This window comes from Hipposideros armiger, unplaced genomic scaffold, assembly GCF_001890085.2.
Source record: "Hipposideros armiger isolate ML-2016 unplaced genomic scaffold, ASM189008v1 scaffold_1966, whole genome shotgun sequence".
Taxonomy (NCBI): domain Eukaryota; kingdom Metazoa; phylum Chordata; class Mammalia; order Chiroptera; family Hipposideridae; genus Hipposideros; species Hipposideros armiger.
In genome coordinates this window covers 25,181-47,035 of record NW_017733316.1, presented here as the reverse complement: position 1 = coordinate 47,035, position 21,855 = coordinate 25,181, and the positions used below count along the sequence as shown (strand labels likewise).

The 21,855-nt window shown below is 33.2% G+C and overlaps 1 protein-coding gene across 2 annotated transcripts in view; it reads left to right on the top strand.

The window, feature by feature from the left end:
* Positions 1 to 21,725, top strand: part of ZFYVE16 (zinc finger FYVE-type containing 16) — a 43,474-nt gene extending 21,749 nt beyond the window's left edge. For both annotated transcript variants that reach the window (XM_019634810.1, XM_019634809.1), the window contains exons 7-18: positions 1,935 to 2,310; positions 3,517 to 3,639; positions 4,377 to 4,532; positions 5,088 to 5,312; positions 8,530 to 8,612; positions 9,436 to 9,540; positions 10,636 to 10,783; positions 12,603 to 12,683; positions 14,956 to 15,118; positions 15,959 to 16,064; positions 17,027 to 17,194; positions 19,001 to 21,725. In XM_019634810.1, coding sequence (XP_019490355.1) covers positions 1,935 to 2,310; positions 3,517 to 3,639; positions 4,377 to 4,532; positions 5,088 to 5,312; positions 8,530 to 8,612; positions 9,436 to 9,540; positions 10,636 to 10,783; positions 12,603 to 12,683; positions 14,956 to 15,118; positions 15,959 to 16,064; positions 17,027 to 17,194; positions 19,001 to 19,162 — 1,896 coding nt within the window. In that variant the 3' untranslated portion in view covers positions 19,163 to 21,725. The remainder of the gene's footprint in view (positions 1 to 1,934; positions 2,311 to 3,516; positions 3,640 to 4,376; positions 4,533 to 5,087; positions 5,313 to 8,529; positions 8,613 to 9,435; positions 9,541 to 10,635; positions 10,784 to 12,602; positions 12,684 to 14,955; positions 15,119 to 15,958; positions 16,065 to 17,026; positions 17,195 to 19,000) is intronic.
* Positions 21,726 to 21,855: the final 130 nt, after the last annotated feature.

Sequence of the window (21,855 nt, the reverse complement as noted above, 5' to 3'; positions counted from 1 at the left end):
TATTTATTTTTTTATTTTTTTAAGATTTTATTGGGGAATGGGGAGGGGAACAGACAAGTTGCTGTCCTTTTGTTCTTCAGTCCAGTTTTGGAGGACGTCGCTTCACTGGCCCATGCTGGTATTACGATCATTGTGCTCTTCCCGGGTGAGGCAGTTACTCACTGGCCATTAGATGGCCGCTCATGCCAGCTGCTGGCCACTCATGTTGGCTGCCAGCCACTCAAACAGTAGCTCACAGCAGCCCACTACAGCAGGGTCTGCAGCCTACGTCATCGCTGGCGACTCACGGCAGCCCAGCTCCAGGTCGAGCTGTTGTTCACCATCTTAGCTGTAGAGGGCGCAGCATCACTGGCCCTCATGTGGGATCCGAACTGGGACCCTGCTGCTCAGAGCTGGCGTCCCAAGCCAACTCTTAACCAACGCACCACTCAGCCGGCCCTGGAGTACTTACTTTAAATGTTACAAGCTTCCTAAAGTGAGAAATATATGATGTAGTGAATATAGTTTAGATTTTACCTTTTTCAATGTCATTTTAAGGCAGTGATTCTCAAACATTTTGTTCTCAATGCCTCTTTATGGCTCTTAAAAGTTATTGAGCACGCCAAAGAACTATAAGTTATGTGGGTTACACCTATTGATAATTACTGTATTTTAAAAATTACAAATAAACTCATTATATTAATAGAAATAATATTTTTATGAAAAATTTCCAAAACAAATGTTTAGTGAGAGGAACAACATTATTTTGCATTTTTGGCTTAATGTCTGGCTTAATAGAAGACAGATTCTCACATCTTCTATATTCAGTCTGTTATGATACGTTGTTATGGTTAAATTATATGAATAAAATTCCAGGACCTCACTAACTCCCTGAAAGGGTTTTGGGAACCCCAGGGATCCCCAGACCACAGTTTGAGAATAACTGGCATAGTGAAATAGAACTGAGATTTAGACTAATATTTGTTTAATTATTTTCAAACATTTAGTAAAGTATCTGATGGCGGTATTTGTTAGCATTGACACAACTGTGCTAAGTGTTAAATAGAAGATACATAGTACAGAATCCCAGCCCAAGGACTCTCTTTGTAAAGTAGCTAAATACTCATAGAAGCAAGTAGTAATACTTGAAGTAGCAGTGTTTTTATTCATTAAACATATTTATTGAGCATCTACTCTGTGCCAGTTACCTGGCTTGTCCTGGGTACATACATTAGACAACATGGATATGTATAATGCTCTGTTCAAGTTCACATATACCATATGCTATTTGTCTGAGTCCATGAGCTAGATTTTACAAATGGCATAATTACCAAAAGTATGTTTTTTAGTAATATTTTAACAAAATTGATATTTTAACAAAATGAAAGTTCTAAATACTAAATAGTAAGTATTACTTGAGTTTATAAATGATTCTCATTTAATATTGACTCAGGTTTGACCAATCTAAAGAAAGGGGCTTTATTGAAGCAGAGTTTAAGTGTAGTCTATTCTAGGTGGTTACTATTGTGGACCATGTTTACCGCTCTGCTTCCTAGCCACTCTCCTCCCTATTTCCCCCCCCTTTTTCTCTCCTTTGCTTACCCAAAGCTTTTTTGGCTGTCGTGAGAAGGAGAACCTTAAGATGAACTAAGCTTGCTTACTGTGTGATATGGTACAGGATCTTGGAGTTCTCCTTTCTTCCTCTTTCCAGTCTATAAAATTAAAGTCATGAATATGTACCCTGAGCATACAGTAAAGCTAAACCTGATGCTCCTTCCTGAATTTAAAGAAGCAAAATAGTACTTTTTCTTGGGAAATTTGGCTTCTGAAGAATTTCTGAGCCCATTGTGGTTTTATTTGTTTTTATTAAAAAGATATATTTGGCTACAGAGATCAACATTTCACAGTTCAACAGAGAATATGAACTGATTTGTTTTTTATTCTATATTTTACAGACGGTAAACACAGTGGATCATGCCCATTCTACTACAGTGGAACAACCGAACAATGAGATAGATATTACAAGAAACGAGATCATTCAGAGTCCTATTTCTCAGGTTCCAATTGTAGAAAAACTGCCCATAAGCACAGGAACTGAGGTGTTATCCACTTCTGGCTCTTTTATGCCAGATGATGAGGTTTTTGCAGAAATTGAGGAACCATCTGGTCCTACTGGCATCTTAGTTAACAGCAGTTTACCTGGTGCTGGTGTTTCAGACTACAGGTTGTTGTGTGGCATTGACAAGAATGTTTGCAGTAAGATCAGCCTTCTGCCTGATGATGAGGACAGCTTGCCCCCTCTTCTGGTTGCATCTGGAGAAAAAGGACCAGGTAGGATAGCAGTTATTTAAATTTTAAAAACAGGCTTTTGTTGTTGTTTTTTTAAAGGTTGTACTGATAAATTGTGTCAGTGTTGTATAAAATGCATTATTTTAAACTTAGACAATTTGGTTGAAATATGTACTATGGCTTGGTAACTCTAGTTTATATAAAGTCTTATTATATAAAAACAAATTCTAAAAAGATCTGAACTTTTGAGATGAATTGAGTATGATTCATTTATCTAACTCCTTAATTTAGAGTGAGGCAAGAAGTGCAATACAATAGAGAAACTCACAGACTTTTAGCCCTGACAATATTTCCATTGTACTAGAGTTTTGACTCCATATCATTTTTTTAAAGGAACATAGTGTCTGAAGAAAAGAGTATTGGATTGGATGACAAAGCTAGGAATATTAGTTTCTCTTCTACTTAATATGTGTATGATTGAAGCATGTTGTATAATCTCTTTGGGCCTCAGTTTCCTTATAGAAGAAGAGAACCTAGATGATCTTTAAGGTCTTTTCGAAGCTGAAGATCCTGTGGCTAGCTAGCTCCGACCTCAGTGGTTCCCTAGGATACATTATGCTGCATCCTGCAACATGAAGTGATTATGCTCTGTGCATGAGAATGTAGGGAGGGGAATGGAGCTTAGGATCTCTTTCTGCCAGTAGGAGCTATTTCATGAACCTGGCTATAGTGACAAAAATACCTCAAGCCCTGTTCTTGCATGCCATGCATATTTTCCTATTGACTGTCAAGATCTTTTTTTTTTTTTTTGCCACTTGATGCTAATATAGGGCATATGTCAACAAGCAGTATGTGCAACTTGGGTCTAGACCACTTTCACAGAGTAGTAAATTTCAGAATTTGTAATTGGAGTTGCCAGCAAACTGGAATCTACTTTACAAAAAAATGTTTTAAAATTTTAAAGGTGTTAAAATTGTATAAATATGCTGTTTGATCAACTTATTTGCATATATATTATATATGACATTAGGATTTATATGTATTATAGTATTAATATCTTTGTATAAATAGAAAAGTAAAAATAAGTATATAACAGTTGTCCAGGATGTTGATTAATTTTACAAAATGTATTTGTTTTTCTTTGTAAATTTGCTCAAACCATTGGTGGATTTATAATTGTTTTTTTCATTGCAAGCATATTTAACAGGAAGTCATATTTATTCTAATTATGTCATTTTCATGATTTAGTGCCTGTAGTAGAAGAACACCCATCTCATGAGCAGATCATTTTGCTTCTTGAAGGCGAAGGTTTTCATCCTGTTACATTTGTCCTAAATGCTAATCTACTTGTGAATGTCAAGTTAGTATTTTGTAAGTAATAATTAATCTTTCTTTGCTAATTGATAAGCAGGATTTTTGAGTTAATTACATCTTCAGGTTAGATTTTGACTGGTAATCATGAAAACTAAGCAACACTGGATATTTTTTTAGCCAAATATGAATATAAATAAATTTTGCAAATTTATATTCAGTGGGACTTGAAATACAAATTTATAGATTTTTACTAGTATCCCTCAGTCAGTCCTGTGTTAAGGTCATGGGCTCATAGCTGAGCTGTATTTTGATGCTCATGATATAATTAATTGTATTTCATATAGCTTTTAGATAAATTGAAATTTGGTAACTGAGATAAGCAAGAGCCCTGATTTAGTAGTAATAAAGACAGTTTTAAAGTAAATGACATGTGACCTAATTTAAAGTAAGGAAGTAAAGAATCCTTATTAATAAATAATCTTCAGTTACTCAACAAGGCACCTCTCAGCTTTTCATTCTGTTTGGAACTAACCTGATTCTTACCCACTACATTTCAGCATATTAGTGTATCTTTTATTTTAGTATTATTTATTAATTGACTCCATAAAATAATCTTTCATCCTTTCTCTTTTTTACATTAATGCTATTATACAATTCAATTTGAAGTTTTTGTGAGGAGAACTCTGGAAAAATAAGGAATTTGAAAAATTGTGCTTCGTGCAAAGGACAATTATATTTAGTTTTCTTTATTAATAGAAGTTGACATTTATAGTTGTATGCTTTTATCACTTAAGATTCCTCAGACAAATATTGGTACTTCTCAACCAATGGATTGCATGGCTTGGGACAGGCAGAAATTATTATTCTATTGTTATGTTTGCCAAATGAAGATACTATTCCTAAGGACATCTTCAGACTATTTATCTCCATATATAAGGATGCTCTAAAAGGTATAGCATTTTATTTTGAACTGTTCAGACTAGGGGATGGATAAATTAATTGAAGGCATTTATGCTTTGACTATGATAACTGCTTTAAAGATTTATTTTGTGAAGAGATTTATTTCTTAGAAGATCTTAATTATCATTTTCAGTCTCCTTTAATCTAGCATTTTATGTGATTAGTGTCTTTACACAGATTTTTATTTTAAAAATGAAAATATGTTTGCCTTCTTAACTTTTAAAAAAAATATCAGTATACTTTTCTTACTGTATGTACAAGATTGGGGGGAACATGATAATTTTTCACTTGACCATGCAGTAAGGAGAAAAATCTTTCAATAACTTACGGTTAGAAACATTTTCAAATTTTCACAATCCTCAGTCTCCGGGAATAACAGAGCTTTGTGCACACAAGGTATTTAATAGATACTTCTTCAAGAGTGGGAAGAAGAAAAAATATATTCTGCATTGCCTTTGTTTAAGAAAGTTTATATTGGGACATTCAAATTCAGAATGCATCTTTAAAACAACTTAAAATCTTTTTATTCATGATTTTATTTCCAGGAAAATACATAGAAAACTTGGACAATATTACCTTCACCGAGAGTTTCCTCAGTAGCAAGGACCATGGAGGATTTCTGTTTATTAAACCTACTTTTCAGAAACTTGATGATCTCCCATTACCTAGTAATCCTTTTCTTTGTGGAATTCTTATCCAGAAGCTAGAGATTCCCTGGGCAAAGGTTTTTCCTATGCGTTTAATGTTGAGATTGGGTGCAGAATATAAAGGTGAGTTTTAGAATAATGAGTAAATTGCATAGATTCAAATTATACTGAATATAAAATAAGAATTTTAGGAACATTGTTAAAATCTATTTTTTAATGGATGAATAGGACCACTTTTGTTTTACTGTACTGTTATAAAATTCCAAAACAACCGTCCTTTACTACCAAATTACTCTACACAACTTTGGTATATCATGAAGTTTCTAGATATTCATAATTATTATATTAACCTTTAAAAATATTTTTTTCAATTTCAGAACAAAACATGCAAAACCTTGAGAAGTTTTCTTAAAAGCATGTACTATAGGGATTTCATTTTGTTATGTTGCCTGTATATTGAGAAGGTAAATTATTGCCCCCTCAACTTGTGTACATTATGAAGCCAAACATAAAGGATTTTTGGATTATCAGTGCTACTGCTTTGAGTTACTGACTATAATTAAGAGATGACTATTTTTAGAGAAGAAAATACTTAAAAATAGTGGTTGCTATTTTTCTAAGCATGAGGTTGGTTCCCTTTTCTTATTTTTATATTCCTCACATTTAGCTTATCCAAAAGTGATGCAGACTGTATCACTTATGTATAATATGTGTATATGTGAGTATGAGTATGTGTTTATGTATCTACCCTTGATACAACTAGAGGTTCTAAAGCTGTTATTAAATAGTGGTCCAGGTTTATATATGAGTATATGGTTATATCTAAGTTGAAATTATTTCCAGTGTTAAGCTTTTTTGAATTCCCACCCTTTATGCCTTTTTTCAAGAAATTATTTATTGCAAGTAAAGTACATCACATCTAATGAAATTTTATTTAAATCTAATATAATTTAATAGGTATTTTCTTGGAGGAAAATTAAATGTAAGGAAGTTATAAAAGTGACCATTACTATTTCAAAATGAACAAATTCAGAAAAAGATATTAATTTAAATCCTTCTATTTGGCAAATTTTATTAAACATTAAACTCTAATGGCGGGGGGGGGTTCCTTACCATTTAGGATTTAAATATGTGATCCTATTAAATTATTTAAAAAGTAATAAAATTTAACTTTCATCTTAGGTTTTGTGCTGTATGAACCAAAGAACTTAAGAAATTTCATTCTGAGCCAAGTGTTACATCCATTCAACCTAATATTTTGTTTCTGATATTAATGAATTATTTTTATGAAGATTAGGTCAATATGCTAGCTAATCTTAAGTAATTACGGAACATATAATCTGTAAGTTTGGCCAGTTTTTGGCCAGTACCACTTGTAGATACTTCTGTTTTTCTCACACTGAAAGTAGGAAAATCATGGAGCAATATGAGGGACTTCTCAAAAGATCACAGGATTTGGAGTTGCAAAACTATGATAGTTGTTTAGTGGTGATGAGGGCCAATCAGCAGTTATACATAGAAGTTAACTAGTCTTGGCTGTTTTCTGAGTTCTACATGTTCTGCTGGATTTTAGATAGACTAGCATTTTGGTGTTACTGGTGCCCATGCCTCTTTAGACATGACCTTGGAAGTGTGATGTGTGTGCATGTGTGTGCATGTGCGTGTGCGCGCGTGCGCGCGTGCACATGCACGCACATGTGTACATGCATGCACGCATGTGCGCATTTATTTTGTTATAGAGATAATGTACGTATGGAAAAGTTAATGGTAAAAGAGTCCCAAAATTAAACAGGAACTGTCTAAAATTAGTTAACTTTCAAATGGGCATTATCCGTGCTTTTATGTTGAGACCATTTGGAATATCATTAAATGTTGGATTAGATGGTTTATGAGATCATTTTGTAACTCTGACAAGATGTCATGCTAAGCCATTTTGAAAATAGTATTTTAAATAAAATTACCTCTACCAAGGTACAAGGATGCTCCCTCACTCATAAAAGATGAAGTAAAAAGTCAGCATTTAGCTTAATCATATCATTTATCATTTTAATGTCTTTTACCACTGTCTTATTTTTCCCCCCCCATCTACACCCTCTATCCTCCAAATAACTTAGTTTTCTTTTTTAAAACTACAAAGAATCACTCTGACTTAAGTTTTTAGAATAGATAATGTCAGGTGTGCTTTCTTAGGATTTTAAGGAAGTATATTTGTATAACAGGTATTAGAGAGGTTTGTTTGTTTATGACCTAAGCCGAAGGTTGAAATGTATCTGCTTTTTATCATCACAGAAATAATCTTTTTTTTTCTTTTTTAAAATTGGGGAATTGGGAGAGGGGAACAGTGTTGGGGAATTGGGGAAGGGGACCAGCCAAGTTGTTGTTCTTCAGTCTTCGTTGTGGAGGGCGCCAGTTGCCATCCTTCTGCCCGTTGGCAGCTGGTGGCCTCTAAGCTCAAGGTGCTGTGTTCAGTCTTAGTTGCAGGTGGGAGTAGCCACCATGCTATACGGGAGTCGAACCAGCAGCCTTGTTGTTAAGAGCTCACGCTCCATCCACTGAGCCATCCGGGCAGCAGCTTAGCTCAAGGTGCCAAGTTCAATCACAGAAATAATCTTATGTGCCTTTTTTCACCTTCCCTTTCTTCCAGAGGCCCTGCTGCATTGCCAGCAAGGTCTCTCTTTCTTTTGGGTGCACAATATTTATAGTGCCCTAAAGAAAGAGAGAAGTAGTTAGGTTCCAGATTCCATGTCCCTTCTTCTTCTATGCATTGATTTTTCTGACTCTGCATGCTCCTTTTATTATGGGTCACCAAGGATTATGAAAGTTTACTAACCATCCATAAATTAGTACAATTGAATAGTAATTGTATATGCCTTAAGAATCTTTAATTCTTCATATTTTACTTTATCAGAACTTTATAGGGGTCTGGCCAATTATTGTAGTTTTCCAACTGTCATAATTTTGTGGAAACATAAGGAAAAGACTAAATGCTTTGGAATCAGGCAAGCCTAGTTTCAAATCTGTTTCACCAGTTATTAACTTAGTTACCAAAAGCAAGTTTAGTAATCTCTGTGTCTCTACTTTCCCATTTGTAAAATAGGGATTGATATACTTGCCTCATCAGGTTCTTACAGGGTTTCAATAAGATAATGGATGTAAACTTGCCAGTTCAATGTAGCATCTAGTGGATGCACAGTATGGGTTAATGTCATAGCTCACTTTCCCCAAAGAAATGATTAGGAGGTATTCATCCATAATATTTGAAAAATGAGAATTAATGGTAATAAATTCAAGACTTTGGGAGTTTCTCGGACAGTAACCAGTTTTCCTTTCTTATGTATAGCATACCCTGCTCCTCTAACAAGTATCAGAGGCCGAAAACCTCTTTTTGGAGAAATAGGACACACTATTATGAACTTACTTGTTGTGAGTAATTGAACTACTTCATTGAACGTTCTTATATTGCTACTTTAAAAACTTATTAAATTTTACACACTTATATTTTCCTATTTTAATTTGGTATATTTATGAAAGTTTATTTATAATCCTAATTCATTTAACATAAACATACTCTGTTTTTAATTAATTGTTTTTTAGAACACATCTAATTTATGTGTAGCTGATTTTAAATTGCCTTTCAATCTATTCTATGGTAGTACTTACAAATTCAGCTAATGTGAGATTTACACAAATGTTGAAGCTTTTGATGCTTTAGAAAAAAGTGTTAGTAAAGTCACTAAGTTTGGTGATTGAGACCAAATTGTGGCCTAAGTTTTCTTGTTTACAATAGGAAGGGTTGGATTGGATGATGTCTCAGGTTCCCTTCCACCTGTAATTTCTGTAATTTTGGTTTTACCTATTACCAGAAGAAAGTATTTCAGTGGACTTGCTTTTATTTATAATATTCAGTTTAAAGACCTATTCTGTTTTGGAAGATCTGTAACTAGAAAGAGGAGATCACCCCAAATACTATTGTCGGAAAAGTCATGACGTATTCTTTCTGTTTTTCATTGCAAAAATGTGTCATGACTTTTCTGACAGCCCAATATCATTATTGTGGAGTAGCTGGAAGGATTAGTTGGTTTTTTAAAAATTGGTAGTGCTCTCTGGATGGCATTTTGACAGTTACGTATCACAAGTCTTAAAATGATGGATACTCTTAAAAATGGATTTAATAAATGAGTAAATGTGCAGGATAATAGTGCAGGTAGTAGTTTAAAGTTTATGAAAATGTCATTATTTTATGTAGGACCTTCGAAATTACCAGTATACCTTGCATAATATAGATCAGCTGTTGATTCACATGGAAATGGGGAAAAGCTGCATAAAAATACCTCGGAAAAAATACAATGATGTGAGTATGATAGCTTTATTCAAATGTTCGATATAATTATTGAACATTAGATTTCCTTAGAAGTCTTTCAAATTAAATTTGTTTTTAATCACACTATCTAATATACTAGGGGTGCCAAAATAATGTATACAAGTGGATACTTTGGTCAGCGTTGCTTAAGCCATAGTTTGCCGTAATCAGAAGTGTCTGGATGCTGATGGTAACCACTTTGAGCACCTCTTATAATTGCAGACGTCAAATATTGCATTCATCTATTGTTATTGGTATATGTTGAGTATTACAATTTTAATATAATTTTCCTTTCTTAAAGTGTGTATACAGTTTTCTGGCACCCTCTGTATAATGGTAAAATATAATATTTGAAATTTTAAATTTGTTTCCTAATAAGGCATTTGTTTAATTCTATTTTTTCATCTGTTTTTCTTACTGTTTTATCTATTAATTGAGGTGATTTTATCTTTTTAAGTTTATTGCGGTGACAATTGTTAGTAAAGTTACATAGATTTCAGGTATACAATTCTGTAATACATCATCTATACATCACATTGTGTGTTCACCACCCAGAGTCAGTTCTCCTTCCATCACCATATATTTGATCCCTTTTACCCTCATCTACTGCCTCCCGCCCTTTACCATCTGGTAACCACTAAACTATTGTCTGTGTCTATGAGTTTTTGTTTTTTCATTTGTCTTGTTCTTTTGTTGTTTTCAGCTTTATATACCACATATCAGTGAAATCATATGGTTCTTGACTTTTTCTGTCTGACTTATATCGCTTAGCATAATAATCTCAAGATGCACCCATGTTGTCCCAAATGGTACTATTTCATCTTTTCTTATGGCAGAATAGTATTCCATTGTGTATATACCACATCTTCTTTATCCAGTCATCTGTTGAAGGATGCTTTGGTTGTTTATATGTCTTGGTGAGGTGATTTTATCTTAATACATTTGTTTCTATCACATTGTTAGGGAGTTGTCCAGACCAAAGCTTGATAGTTATGAAACTGGTCAGAAATGTGACTCTGAATTATTGTAACTGATGAAGGCATAAAATGTTAAAAGTGTTTCTAAATGAGTATTGTTTTTTTCCAGGTAATGAAAGTAATAAATTCTTCTAATGAGCATGTCATTAGTATTGGAGCTAGTTTTAGTACAGAAGCAGATTCTCACCTAGTCTGTATACAGAATGATGGAGTTTATCAAACACAGGCGAACAGTGCCACTGGCCATCCTAGAAAAGGTGAGTGTTGGTTCCTAGTGTTAATCCATTAAACCACCTCAATAAATAGAATTCCTTTCAAAGGGGAAAAAATATATATTTTACTTATTTGCTGAATTGATGGTGATAAAACAGTATGCTTTAAAATTTCAGCTATTCAAACAGATTTTTAAAGTGCTTCTAATTTGTGCTTTTCTCTTGGGCTATATTAGGTTTAAAGACTTGAAACACTGTATTTAGATATCTTCAGGCTTAGTATATCCCATGTGGTGGGAGTCTTATTTTTTCAGTTATTTCTTTCTAGAATGAGGTTTTTTTCACCTTTGTTTGCTCTTTGCTCTGGCCCTCTTAATCAGGGGAGCACAAGGTAGATAAGAATGTAGGGTGATTTATAAAACTGTGACTATAAAAATGATAAAGGTGGTAAAGTGAGCAGTATATCTGAGTGAATTACTCTCAGCTCTGGCTAAATGGCCTCAGTGACTGCTGTGATTACCAAACCGTTGCAGTAGAGGGCCTGTCAAATCGAAAGTTAAGTGGAAGTAAGTAGTCCATAAAATTAATACAGTAGTATAAAATAATGTATTTAAAGTAGTCTGACATTCTGGTAGCTAGTAAAATTTTTTCCTCTTATTGTAAAAGTAATGTATGCTTATTTGTAGTAAGCTTAGAGAATATGTTTTAAAAAGTAGAAAAAGAAAAAGAAATGTTAGGATATAGCCATTGTTGACATTTTTACTGTGTTTCCTTTTTATGTTAATAGATATTAAATAGATGATTTTATACTGGATATTTACACTTATGTATTGTGCTTTTTTCACTTAACATGTCATTGATATTTTTGTCATTAAAATTTACAACTATTCGGGGGGTGGGAGGGCAGTAGATGGGGGAAGGGGAGTTGTTACTTTGTGAGGGTGAAAAGGATAACTATTGTATTGTTCTGTACACCTGAAACTAACAATAAAAAAAATTAAAAAATAAAAATTTACAACTATTTAATATGTATTTGTTGAATCGGTATATATTTATGTGGTATAAGTTCAAGAGGTATAAGTATTTATAGTGCAAAATCTTCTTTCCTCTTGACCCTCAGACTATCCTCTTACCCTCTGCACAGGCAACCAAACCAGGGTTATCAGTTTCTTGTATATCCTTTCTGAGACATATATTTAAGCAAGCAAGCAAACACACACACACACACACACACACACACACTTATACTTTTTTAAACAAATCATAACATTTGTTCCATTCTGCACCTTGCTTTTTCTTTTATTAACACACTTTGGATATTATTCTATGTTAGTATATAAAGAATTTTTGCATGCCACGTCATTTTCCACTTTATATGTGTACATCATTCAACTGTCCCTGTGGATAGACGTAGCTGTTACCAGTCCTTGGCTGTTTATAAAAATGTACTGTAAATAGCCTTGTATACATGCCATTAATTCCTAAAATTGCAATTGGTGCATCAAAGGATAAGTGTATTTATAATTTTAACAGATAATTATCAAGTTGTCCTCCCAGAGATTGTTCTGATTTATGCTCTCACTAGTAGTGGATGTTCGATTTCTCACACCCTCCTGACACAGACGCAAAGATTTTAAATAGTTCAATAGTCCATCAATTAATTATTAGATACAAGCATTAAATTACCTTTATGTAATATTTTATCTTAATTTTGTTTTGTTTGTTATTTTTATTAGCTTTGTAATGTAAGTGGTGTGGGCATTTATCAAGTACTTAAAATGTGCCATGTTCCACATTATGCATTTAAAATATATAACATAAAATAAAGCAGGTTAAAACATAATTGTTGTATTTTTTTTATCAGTGACAGGTGCAAGTTTTGTGGTATTCAATGGAGCTCTAAAAACATCTTCAGGATTTCTTGCTAAGTCCAGCATCGTTGAAGGTGAGTTTCATCTTTAAGATTGTTTTAATGTAAAGACGTTTTCCATTTCTTTTTGAAACTATTTGATACTTATATGAAATATATGTAAATTATAAGGCAGGATACCACAAACTTCTGTGAAATCATTACCCAGCTCAAGAACTAGAACATGACCAGTATTTGGATCTACTTATGACTTCTTCCTCCTCTCACCGAGAATTAACTACTAGACTGAATACTGTGTTTATCATCCTCTTGCTTAATTTTTTTTTTTACTCTGTATAAACATATGCCTAAACAATATGTATGGAACTTATTTTCACATAACATTATATGTCTAAAATTTATGCATATTGTTGCTAGCAACTATAGCTTACCCATTTTCAATGCTATTAAATATTTTGTGAATGTATGACAATTTATCTTCTGAACATGAACATCTGGGTTGGTTTTTTTTTTTTTTTTTTTGCTATGCTGGGCAGTGGTACTAGTAATATTCTTATTGGTGTGTGTGTGGACGTTGGGCACATGTCTAAGAGTTTCTCTACAGTATATATCCAAGAGTAGAATTTCTTGGCCATTAGATTAGTAAATGTTCGGTTTTACAAGATACTGCAAAATCACTTGCCTCAGAATATGTAAGATTACACATTGATCTACATATTGTCCAAATGTAGTTTTGTCAGACTACTAAATATTGATCAGTCTGGTAATTATCTCTGAACATGATCATAATTAGCATACCCCTAGTAAGTAGAGCATCTTATAGCATATTTACTGGACGTATGTTTTCTCTCTGTAATGCCTATTCACATCTTTTGCCCATTTTTCTATCACATTTTATCTTTTTCTAACTGATTTATAGTTACATAATTTTTTATACATTGTATAGTTCCTCTACCATTTTGCAGTGTCTTTACTAGTTATTCATTTTAATGCAGTTAATTTATTAATCTTTTATGGTTAACGTTCTTTCTTATTGTATGGTTAAAAAGATATTCTCTTTTTTTTGTTCCTAAAGATTTGAAGTTTTGCCTTTCAACACTTAATTGATCTGTAATTTGTTTATACCCATGTGTAAGGAATGGAACCATTGACATTTTTCTGCATTTGAATAGGAATTGATCCAGCATCAGTGACTTAGTACTCCCAATGAGAGGTTTTTACTCACACCACCTCTGTACCAAATGTATGGGTATTGGTCCTTACATTAATCAATTTTCCAGTTTTTTGACACCAACTAGGTGCCCAACAATTCAATTCTGACATTAACTACCCAGAGTTAGGACAGACCCCATAAGTTAAGGGCTCAGTTCCACAAGACTGCCCACCCCCACTTCAAATATCAGTTAGAAGTCTGGGGTGTCTTGTGCTTCTGACTAACTGTCTCTAAATCTGAGGATCCCATTCCTTCCTCCTCAGGTTCAATAATTTGCCAGAATGGCTCACAGAACTCAGAAAACACTTTGCTTATGTTTACTGGTTTATTATAAAGCATTTGTAAAGGATAAAACTCAGGAACAACCAAATGGAAGAGATGCATATGGAGATTTCATGCCCTCTCCAGATATACCACCGTCCCATCATATTACCCTTCTAGCACCTTGACGTGTTTGCCAGTGTGGAAGCTCTCCATACCCCGATGTTTAAGGTTCTCATGGAAGTTTCATTATGTAGGCATGATTGATTAAATCATTGGCCATTGCTAATCAAACTCAACATCCAGCCCTTTTCCCCAGTTCTAGTCCAAGGATGTAAAGGGACCCTTCCAGACAGTATTCTGGTGCCTCCCTCCTCAGTGTCTTGACCCCAGGTTCCAGGCTTCCTTGGACTGTTATTTCTGGCTTCTTAGCCCAGTTGGGACATTGCAGGCTTCATGGATCACCGTGTAGAAACTGTCTCCAAGCAGAGAGCCTGGGCAGTTGTGGGCTCACTTACCGAGTTTTCCTCTAGGAATCGCAGTGTTGCACTTTCTATTGTCCACTACCTGAAACAATTGCCTCATATATTGTGTCTAGTTTTATGGTTGTTATGAAAGAGCTAGTTTGGTATCATAGCCAAAAGTGGAAAATTTTTTAATCATTTATTTTTTTTAAATGGTTAAAATTTTTTTACCATTAAAAAAAATTACCAGTTTTTGCCATTAAAAGAGAATCTTTATCTAATAGAAAAAAACATTGAAGATAATTTAAAACATATCTTGCACAGAGCATATCTTGATACAAATTTTATGGCTTAGACATATAAATTGATATTTAGTAAACTAAATGTGAAACATAACTCTCATTTTTAGATGGCTTAATGGTACAAATAACTCCAGAGACCATGGATGGCTTGAGGCTAGCTCTCCGAGAACAAAAAGACTTTAAAATTACATGTGGGAAAGTTGATGCTGTGGACCTGAGAGAATATGTGGATATCTGCTGGGTAGATTCTGAAGAAAAAGGAAACACAGGGTAGGCACTTTTTGTTACTAAAATATAATTGATTTGATGGAAGGGGGAAGGATAAAAACATCCTATTAATAAAATGAAATGTATTATGAATAAGTACAGAATTATACCATGAATTTAAATGCTTATACTCTAATTAATGAATGCAGCCCGTTTGTTCAGACATGAGCATAACAAGCTTCAATGTGTGTTTTCTTGGCCAGGATTGAAGGGTGGTCAGTTGGGAGGGGGCCAGTGGCAAAATGTCCATTGTGTAGCAGTGTGGGCTTGATGCCAGGGCTGAGAAAAGCAAGACACATTTCCTGTTGTATGGTACCTATTTTTGTCAAGGATTCCATTTGGATGTTTATTTTGATTTCTGTTGATTCACTGTAAATACAAACAACTGGATTTAATAATATATACATTAGAGGCCTTACAGAATATTACTGCCACTCCTTCCTCTTTTCAGTTACCTTTGTGTTTTTTTGTTTTGTTTTGTTTTGTTTGAGAATGGCTAAGGGGTCTGGAGCAAAAGGAGAAGAGAGCTAATGCTGAAGGATTCTAAAATAGAGTTTTTGAAATTTGTGAGATAGCTTTTGTGTTCAGAGACTAATGTATTTTAAACCATAGGTCTGAACTAGGTATATGAAAATGTAGATATGATTTGCTACACAATCAAGAAATCTTGGTAAATGAATATAAACTACAGTTTTAATTATTTTGTATATAATTGAGATATCTTACTGCTACTATAAATTTATTACTTTCATAATTTTTCTCCTTATTTCATTTGCTCAAATCTAATAATTCATTTCCTAAGAGGCACATTAGTAGTAATAATTCTGATGTATTATTTTGTAGTGTTATTAGTTCTGTGGATGGAATATCATTACAAGGATTCCCAAGTGAAAAAATAAAACTGGAAGCCGATTTTGAAACTGATAACAAGATTGTAAAGTGTACTGAGGTAACTGAGAAAGAAGGTTCCTTCCCTTCATATGGTGTTTCGATATGATTTTTGTTTTTTTAACTGGGAGATTTTGTAGTACTCAACCTCTGAATGTTTAAGTGCAGCTTATTAAACTTTTTAGATTACACTTTGAGACATACATATTTCTACCCCAGACTTGCCTTTTATAACACCTGACTTGGAATTCCATAGGATTATTCCAGGCTGTGGTATGATGCCTGCCAGCTCCACAGTTAAGTTCTGGTAGCATTGCTATCTTTGTTTATATAGTATATGTTATCTGACCATATTATTTTCATTTTCTCTTATTTTACAAAAATTAAAACATTTTCTTGACATCAATTTGTAATCAGCATTCACATATTAAAGTTATTTTTGCATGTTTTAATTATTATATATATATTTTTTTTTTTTAAGAAAGGGATATGAGACTATAGACTCCCAAGCCCTTAGGCCACCCTCATACTCCCCACTCACTGCACCACCTGGGTCAGGCAATTAGTGTTACTGCTTGTGTATGTATTTGCTGTGATTTTCTGCATGTACAAGGTAGAAACTATAGAGGATATAGAAATTATAAAATATTATTTATTTGTTTGATCTTAACTTTATTACGATGTCCTTATAGGATGGTGAACTTACAGGATGGGCCCATTAGTATCCTTCTCTAAACCGAGTTAACAAGGCTTTCATTGCTGCAGGTTAACTTGAGGCAAAAAGAGCTAAGTCATTCCCAAATATCATACCTTTGGTCTTAAGATCTATACTTACAGTATAGATCAGGGTGTGTTTGTATGTGTATGTGTGTATGAAAATTTAAAATATATATAGTGCCCTTAACTAGTGAATTTCATGCAACTAACCTTGGAATTTTAATAAAGTTGAATTGAAAGTAGCAATTGTTGCATTTTTAAAGATACTTTTAATTATGATTTATTTCCTAATTAAATACCTTTCAGGTGTTCTACTTTCTAAAGGACCAGGATTTATCTATTTCAGCAACTCATTATCACTTTGCAAAAGAAATAGCCATGGCTTGTAGTGCTGCACTGTGCCCTCACCTGAAAACTCTAAAGAGTAATGGGATGAATAAAATTGGCCTCAGAGTTTCCATTGACACTGATATGGTGAGGCATGTTTTTGTGATGTATTTTTGAAATGAATGTATCATATGTTAAAATAATCAAGTTTTTTCCTGTAACATTTTATTTTGGAATGAAGACAACAAAAATTTGTAGAACATCACTGTGTACACACACTTCATGTACATTATCTCCTTTACTCTCCACAGGAGGGCAGCAAACTTCTTTTTGTTAAAGGCTAGAGAATAAATATTATAGGCATTGTGGACTGTATGATTTCTTTCACAGTCACTCAGCTCTGGCACTACAGTGCAGAAGCAACCATAGGCAGTATGTAGACTAATAAGCTGTGTTCCGGTGAAATTTTTTTTTACAAAAGCAATGGGCCATACTGGCTGACCTCTGCCCCACAACAGTCCTGCTTGATAAGTAGGTTTTAAAATTTATTATTTTGAAGAGTCTGTATTCACATGATTTAAAATTGCAGAAGTCTGAAAGTGTAACAGGACCACTGCACTGAACATTTCCAGAGAGCAGCATTCACACTGTAGTCTATGTAACTGGCCCCTTAACTTCGGGCTACAGTGTACATGGTGCCCAGCAGAGTTGTGTAAGGTAATAGACTTGAAAAGATCTCCTTCCTACTCTTATCTCCAAACCCTTTAATCCAACGCCGTACTCCCTTCTCATTCTTCCTTCCTGGTCAAGCAATCAAATGTTACCCGTTTCTATGTATTCATTGTGATTTTATGCATGTCCAAGCAAATAATTATATGTGTCCTTTTTGTTCCTCCTTTACACTTCTTTTTTACCTTGCTTCGTTAATTTAATATACCTTACAGATATTTCATGTTATTACATATGCTTCTTAACAGTTGCATTGTAGTAGTTTATTATATAAATGTACCATAATTTAACTAGTTCTTACGCATGTTTGGTATGTACTGATTGACATTTAAGTTATCCACAATATTTTGCTTTTGCACAAATGTGAGTCTGTAAGAAACATTCCTAGAAATAGAATTGTCAGGTCCAAGTATGAACCCAGTAGGTATTACCATATTGTCTCAAGTAGCGATTATACCAGTTTATATTTCTACCACAATTTGTGAGCATTTCCCCCAGTACCTTGTCAAAGCAGTATGTGATCAAACTTTTGAACTTTGCCAATTTGATAGGTGAAAAATGGTGCTCCAGTATTATTTTAATGTGCATTTCTGTTTCCAGCATCCAATATAATATATTTCAAAGCAGGTTCTTCATTAGAATGGTTTATCTAAACAAGAATGAGTTCATGTGCTGGTTTGCTTTTCTTCAGCCAGGATGAGTTGCACTCATAGTTCTTATTGGCAAGAACTTATATTTTCATCTCAGTTAAAAATTCCTTTCTCAAGGAAGCATCTGATAATTATTTATTTGAATAAGCACTGTTAATATTTTTGTCAACTGTATTAAAATGTAATTTTCACCAGCAACATTAAATTCAGATATTAAATATTATTACAACAACAAATTCAAAATATTTTAAGTAGATTACTTTTTTTTAATACCATGGGACTTTAAGTCATGTTAGTAATCATTCAAAACTTTAGTCCTCCAGTGTGTTTACATGTTCATTGAGAAGAAACCTAAAGTATGAATTAGTGGCAATTTTTTATTTTTATGATATCTGTGGGAGGGACAATTATAATTTGTAGTAAGTAGGTGGATAAAAGAAATATAAGAGAATGTAAAAAGTATTTTCTTAACATGCTTTAAACTGAATGATATTTTTAGTTTATATTTATCTGCTGAGCTAAACAAGATTGCTCACTATCCAGGGTTGATTTACAAAGTTTTTTTTTTTTCCAGGTTGAATTTCAGGCAGGATCTGAAGGCCGACTTCTTCCTCAGCATTATCTAAATGATCTTGATAGCGCTCTAATCCCTGTGATCCATGGTGGGACCTCCAACTCTACTAGTTTACCATTAGAAATAGAATTAGTGTTTTTCATTATAGAAAATCTTTTTTAGTGACAAGATATTAGTGAATCATATTATATATTACAAACTGATTTGTTAAAACTAATTCTAGCACTAAACCCAAAATGCCACAAACACTAAAAGTAAATATGTTTTATGTTTGAAACACACAAGCTTTGCTTTTTTAGGCAGCAATGATCTTTTTAAATCATTAGCACAATTTCAATCTCTAAAAATTTAAGAGAACCACAGTTTTTGAAACTTTACACTTAATGCAAATACAAAAAGACAAGGATTTCTTCTGTCTTTAAGAAATTTGTAGCATTTATGTTGTTATTTAAATGCTATGCCAAAGTATTTGCGCTTAGGAATACCTCTTTATGCCAAGATCGATTTTAATGAAGGCTCTTTTCAGATGTAACCTTATAATGGAAATATCTGTTTTCTGTATATGCCAGTTAGCTTACTGGTTTCTAAAGTCTGTTAAAAATGTATTTCAATGGCACAGACCAGTTTCTAGATCTTAGACTTAATATAATTCTTTAAACAAGGCAGATAACTTATTTGTATAATTGGAGTGGAGACCTGCCTCCATGACTAGATAAACTCTGTTTGGATTAAAATCAGAATTTTGCCTTTTTTCTTCTCAAATTATTATATATATATATATGATTTTTTTTCTTGATTAAATGGGTATTCTTAACATAATTGTGGGTGCTTCAGGATTTTGTGCTTCTACATTTAAGTATATTGTTTTTATAGCGAGAACGTGATTCGGTATGTGTTTTATAAACCTTTAATAATTTATAAATAGGTAATATTTTTGTATTGCAGTGCATTATTTTTCCTCCTTTCTTTCCAAAGAGTACCACTGTATTTACCACTTCTAAGAGTGATTGACGACAGGCCAGATGACCCTAGAAGTAGTCATTTTTATGTAGCAATAAATGAAGCCTGAACCAGGTTTTTTTTGTTTTTTGGGTTTTTTTTACTTCTCATTTAAACCTTAGAAGTTTCTTGGCAAGCCTACAGTTTTTCATTGATACAAATGTTATTAAATATAAATTTCAATGAACTGATTACTTTTGCATATTTTAAATTATATGGTAGTTATTTTTTATAACAGAATATTAACATAAGTTAAATTCTATGTATTTAAAACTGTTACAGAGGTTTCCTCTTTACTTCAAACAGCAAAATAAGAAAAGTATGTTGCATTTAAAAAAGTAATGGGCATATTTTAGTTCTGTCATTTAAATTATATAAAATATAATCGTTATTTTGATGTTTTTATTCTTATGTGGATATATATGTTTTTGTATCAAAAACACTTGTATATCTCAAGAAAAAGAAATTACATTGAATAGCCCTGTTTTACGAAAAATATCTAGGCAACATCTAACTTGAAGAGCAAGTCAGCGTTATAACTCAGGAACTGAGTAAGGTCTCAGGCTTGGAGAAACCAAGAATTTTAATCAGATTGGTCATATGGTTCCTACTGAATCACATCTGTAGTATTAGCCAAAGACACAGTATGGAGGAGAATATCAGTCTTCTGGAAGTAGCTACTTCATAAATAATGTACAATATTGCAAATATTAAATGGCAACACATAGTAACTTGTAAAATTTATTGAAATATGGTATAAGGTAAAAACAATTATATATCAAACTCAATTTATGTTTTCTTTATATAGAAAGTTTATTTTGCAATATAAGTAATTGCACAATCTATGGATATTGAACCTTGCTTAACATAACCAAATGGTGGAGGGCTCTTCCAGTGATGGGATAGCTTTGGATTTTTTCAAAAAGTCTCTCCATTTAATAAAAATTGGAATTATGTGCCTTTGGAGGTACATTTTAAAGTATTCTTTGTAGATGTATATTTCTGAAGGCACTTGTTACTTATTTGGTCATGTTCTTCACATTAGTATTAATTTAAATTTTAATTTTTTAAATGTTCTTTGTACTCAGTCTACAGTGATCTGTTTTTGATCTTATGCCTTTTAACACTCTATTTCTCTGAATTTTGAAATATGAAGCAAAATCTAGGCCATTGTTTTATGTAGCCATCCAACAAACTTTGTGTCTATATACTTGCTATATGCAGAGCACTTTATTAACCTTCACTGGTTGAAAGATGAATGAAGTAGTTCTTCCCCTCTTGGAGCTGAATGTGTGCAGCGGTTCTAACAAAGTAAAAGTCATTGCTATAATAGAGATATGGACCTTGATAGGGTGGTTGGGAAATAACCCAGGAGGATAGCCTTACCAATAATGAGAAGGCAGCCTGAGAACCTGTTAGAGAGGGGGCATTAAACTTGTTAGGCAAGAGCTGGAAATCTGAAAAGTAGGTAATATGTAAAAAGACTGAACTTTCCATTTTAAGGCAATTTTAAGTCTTCTGTGTTGTATGAATATCTTACCTTATAACTTAATTAAAAAGTGGTAGCCTGACTGGTGCCTCACTTGCCTAAGTTTATTAACATCTGGACTTAAATACTGTATTATAATAACAGAAATTTTTTTTAAAAGCGAGCATAATAACTTTGATAACCTGACTCAAATTTTAAAAGAAAATATCTTGAAATAAACGAGAAACCTCCAAACCATCCTAAGTTTTACTTGTCTTTGTGATCAAAAACAAGATTCATATATGTAATATACATACATTATTCAAACATCAGAAAAAATAGTAAAAACTTATCAATGTCAGTTTCATCTCCCACCTTGTGCACATGT